This window comes from Vigna umbellata, chromosome 11 (genome assembly GCF_029865625.1).
Source record: "Vigna umbellata cultivar VRB3 chromosome 11, Vumbellata_1.0, whole genome shotgun sequence".
NCBI classification, from domain to species: domain Eukaryota; kingdom Viridiplantae; phylum Streptophyta; class Magnoliopsida; order Fabales; family Fabaceae; genus Vigna; species Vigna umbellata.
Genome location: NC_142175.1, coordinates 25,211,418 through 25,216,211, shown reverse-complemented (window position 1 = coordinate 25,216,211; position 4,794 = coordinate 25,211,418). Strand labels below are relative to the sequence as shown.

General features: G+C 40.6%; 1 protein-coding gene across 1 annotated transcript; it reads left to right on the top strand.

Moving 5' to 3' along the window:
• Positions 1-268: 268 nt before the first annotated feature.
• Positions 269-2,940, top strand: LOC148191322 (uncharacterized). The gene is made up of 4 exons (XM_088102275.1): positions 269-1,450; positions 1,542-1,765; positions 1,842-2,099; positions 2,188-2,940. Exons 1-4 carry the CDS (start codon positions 620-622, stop codon positions 2,702-2,704), a joined length of 1,830 nt encoding a protein of 609 aa, XP_087958401.1. The 5' UTR covers positions 269-619; the 3' UTR covers positions 2,705-2,940.
• Positions 2,941-4,794: the final 1,854 nt, after the last annotated feature.

Genomic DNA, 4,794 nt, shown 5'->3' with positions numbered 1-4,794 from the left:
AGAAATTGAAACAGAGGTTGGTGAGGGTGAATGTGAACAACATACTGAAAGACAATTTGAGGTGGCTGTTAATGAAGGTGAGAGAGGCCACTATGATGGAATCAATGAAACTGTTGTGGTGTCAGAAGAAAGAGTTGAGGCTGATGATGTTGTTGAAGGAGAAATTCAAACAGAATGTGAACAACATAGTGAAAGAGAATTTGAGGTGGCTGTTAATGAAGGTGAGAGAGGTGAGGATGATGATGTTGTTGAAGGAGAAATTGAAACACATGTTGGTGTGGGTGAGGTTGAAGAGGATGGTTGTGATGTTCGAAGCTGGACCAGTAGTGGTCATGATGATGGCAATGAGGAGGTTAATTACGACTGTATGGAAGGTCTGGTTGATGTTAATGTTGAGTGTGATTTAGAAGAGGAGGTAGGAGATAGAGTGGCAGATTGGTTTGGTAATGTTGAAGTTGATGTGCAATCTGATGATAGTGATGTGGATGATGGAATCAATAGTGATCATCATAGAGGTTTGTCCGATGATGAATGAAAATCTGATGAATTAGACAGTGGAGCAGAAAGTGAAGCAGAAGATGCGGAAGAGGAGGGTTATGGGAAGTTTGTAACCTTCTGCATGCCTAAGACAATGGTAGATTATAAATGGGATGTGGGAACTTATTTTGCTAACAAGGAAGACTTTGTGGATGCCATTAAAACATATGCAATAGAAAATGGCAGAAATATTAAATATATTAAAAATGATAAGAAGAGAATGAGGGTAAAATGTATGGGTGCTAAAGGAGAGTGCCCCTGGATGGCATATTGTGGTTATATGGAAGCCATTCATACGTGGCAATTAAGGACTATTGTTGATGACCACAAATGTAGTAGAGAGCACAAATTAGGATTAGTTAATGAAAAATGGCTCAGTAAAAGGTTGGAAAAAACTGTTAGAGAAAATCCACAAGTAAAGGGAAAGGAAATTCGTGAGAAGATAAATCGAAAATGGAATGTGGGTGTATCTAGATGTATGGCTTATAGGGCAAAGGCCATTGCTTCAGAAAATGTTGATGGGTCTTTCAAAGACCAATATAGAAGGATTTATGATTATGCCAATGAGGTTTTAGCTCGTAATCCAGGATCCACAGTAAAAGTCAAAGTTCAAGAGAATGTGGATGGAATCAGTTTTATGAGGTTTTATACATGTCTAAAGGCCTGCAAGGATAGCTTTGTGTCCTGCAGGCCAATAATTGGGTTGGATGGTGCTTTTCTGAAAGGAAAGTATGGTGGTGAAATGTTAACTGCTGTTGGTAGAGACGCAAATGATCAAATGTTACCTCTTGCGTATGCCGTGGTCGAAGTAGAGAACAAGGATACTTGGAAATGGTTCCTTCAACTTCTGGTTGAAGATCTCGGTGGGGAGGAAGTAAGTTCATCATTTACATTCATGTCGGACCAGCAAAAGGTAATGCACATGACCTATTCCCCGATTATGTTAATTATCTTTGAGGTTGAAATCATATCTCTAACAACACTGTCATAATTTGATTCAACAGGGACAACTACAAGCTGTACAAGAAGTCGTGCCTGGAGTTGATCAACGTTTCTGTGTTAGGCACTTATACGCTAATTTTAGGAAGAAATTCCCTGGAAAACAACTCAAGCGTTTGATGTGGAAGGCAGCTACAGCAACCCATCCACAAGCATGGGAAGCAGAAATGAGAAATATTAAACAACTTAACGATGAGGCTTTCAAATACTTGTTAAAAATCCCTCCCAGGTTTGTATTTAAATTTCTATTCTTAAAAATCTGCCAAATATTCACAGTAACATTGATGAACATATATATGTTGTAGGTACTGGTCAAGATCAAGATTCAGCAGCAAGGCTCAGTGTGATACTTTGGTTAACAACTTGTCGGAGGCTTTCAATAGTGTAATGCTGCATACAAGGTCTAAGCCAATCGTAACCATGATGGAGGAAATCCGGCTTTACTTGATGAAGAGATGGGCAACTAACAGGACAAAAAGTCAATCACTTTCTGGGAACATTTGTCCAAAAATGAAGACTAGACTAAAGAAGGAGTCTCAGTTAACTAAATATTGGATACCGTGGTAAGAATGAGGTTTGTTCACTTATGATTTCTTTTTAAATGTGTTAGTGGTTTATGATTATAATGTGTTTCTTGTTTGGATTTTACAGCTGGTCAGGAAACAAGATTTTTGAAGTTCGACATGTGTCCCAAGCCGGTGACAAATTTGTAGTCAATTTAGATGAAAATTTGTGTACATGCAGGAAGTGGGAAATCACTGCCATACCATGTTGCCACTCGTTAGCTGCTATGAAATTCCTAAATCTTGATGCAGAGGAATTCATTCCATGTTGTTTTAGGAAGTCAACATATGAAGAAACATACTCTTCAATTAACTATCCAATAAATGGTAACAATATGTGGGAGATTACCACATATGAAGATGTTCTCCCTCCACCAAAAAGAACTTTGCCTGGAAGACCAAAGAAGAAGCGAAGGTTGGAGCAATGGGAGTTGGTGAAGGATGACAAAAGAATGAGGAAGGGTGGTTTCAAGAAAAGATGTGGCATTTGTAAGGAACTCGGCCACAACAGGACTTCTTGCACCAAAGCACAACAAACACAACAAAGTAACCCATCAACTCAACCAAACATCCCATCATCAAATGAAGAAGAAGCTGCAGTTTAAGGGGATAAATGAACAACTTTAATGTATTTTTTAATGTCTCTTTGTATTAGACAGTACTTTGGTGCTCTTTTTGTATTACACAGCAACTTGGTGCTCTTTTTGTATTAGACAGTACTTTGGTTATCTTTTTCTATTACACAGCTGATAATGCTAATTTTGATGTTAAATCCTCTTTTTTGTCTTCTTTTGTAAATAATTATGATGTCTTCTTTTGTAAATAACTCGTCGCCCACCGATAAGAGGACGCTCGTCCACTCTGGATGCTCGAGAGGACGCTGCCCAAGCGATAAGAGCACGCTCGTCCACTGTTGACGCTCGAGAGGACGCTGGCCAAGCGATAAGAGCACGCTCGTCCACTGTTGACGCTCGAGAGGACGCTGGCCAAGCGATAAGAGCACGCTCGTCCACTGTGGATGCTCGAGACGACGCTGGCCAAGCGATAAGAGGACGCTCGTCCACTGTTGACGCTCGAGAGGACGCTGGCCAAGCGATAAGACCACGCTCGTCCACTGTTGACGCTCGAGAGGAAGCTGGCCAAGCGATAAGAGCATGCTCGTCCACTGTGGACGCTCGTCCACTATGGACGCATTAGAGAACGCTCCCTCAGCGAGAAATAAGACGCTCGTCCACAGACGACGTTCGGTGCACGGTCGGCCAGCGAGAATAGGACGCTCGTCCACAAAGGAGGTGTATGATAGCAATATATACACTCATAAAACAGTGACCCTGAGCAATGCAGATTTTTTTAGACTCATAAAAACACCTCAAATATGCAGAATTTTTTAGACTCATAAAAACATTACAACTTCAACATAATAACATTATTTTTACTCATCACATTTCATAACAAAAATAAAGTTTTCACTAGTAAGAAGTCTGACTTTCATTGAAATGGAAGAAAAGTACAACACGGTTACAACCCATCAGCCCATTCTCATCAACATTGATACGCAAATTGTATTTATTACACATAAAAGAAAAACCAAAAATATCAACACCTTCATCCAGTTTTGAACAACCAACAAAGATTTCTCAAACTTAACTAAAATTTTCCTATTACTATCCATTTCTTCACTGTGCACCGAACTTTCTTTGTTTCCTTCACACTTTAAGCATTTGCCCCTTTCCTCTTCCACAACATCATTGAACCATTTGAAGTAGTTGCAACCACCCTTTTCAGCACCATTCTGTATAAACAACAATTGATTCTCAAAAACACTTCCACATAATACAAACGTCAAATAAATCATACCTTATACTTCGAGCATCCCCAAAATTGCTTGCCACGATTCTTCAAAGTTTTAGCAGTTCTCAGCGCGCATCTCAGTCCACAGTGGCAAATCGGTGAACACAAATTACGGTTTTCCTTCCGCCACACACTGCATGTCGACGAACAACAAGAATGCTCCTTCGACATCGTCTTCGAACAACTACGTTCTTAAACCCACCCACCTGCGACGAACAACTACGTTCTTAAACCCACCCACCTGCGACGAACAACTACGTTCTTAAACCCACCCACCTGCGACGAACAACTACGTTCTTAAACCCACCCACCTGCGACGAACAACTACGTTCTTAAACCCACCCACCTGCGTCGAACAACTGCGTTCTTAAACCCACCCACCTGCGTCAACCGATTTGGGGATTTCTGCAATTTAGGGATTTCTCCTTCTCTTTATGGTTCACTTCGAACACTTTCGCCACTGCTTTCCACGTGCTTCACCGCCAACACCTTCCTGATTCTACCGAAATACCACCAATAGATCACTCGCAAATCTAGAAACGTTACCTATTGTCCGCCAAATTGGAACCACAAAAGACAACCGAAAACCCTCGACAAAACCCTCTGCAATTTAGGGATTTCTCCTTCTCATAAAACACTCACTGATTGTGTTCAAAATCAAAACGTTGCGTTTTGATTTACCATAAAGCACTCGCTGATTGTGTAAAAAACTCACCATAAAGCCAGGTCAATGCCACGTCAGTAACATTTCCTGATCTCAGCATCCCACTCATCAATTTTTTTAACGCCGTCCAGCCAACTTAACGGGAAGGACTCAATTGATATGAATTTTCAAAATTAAGGA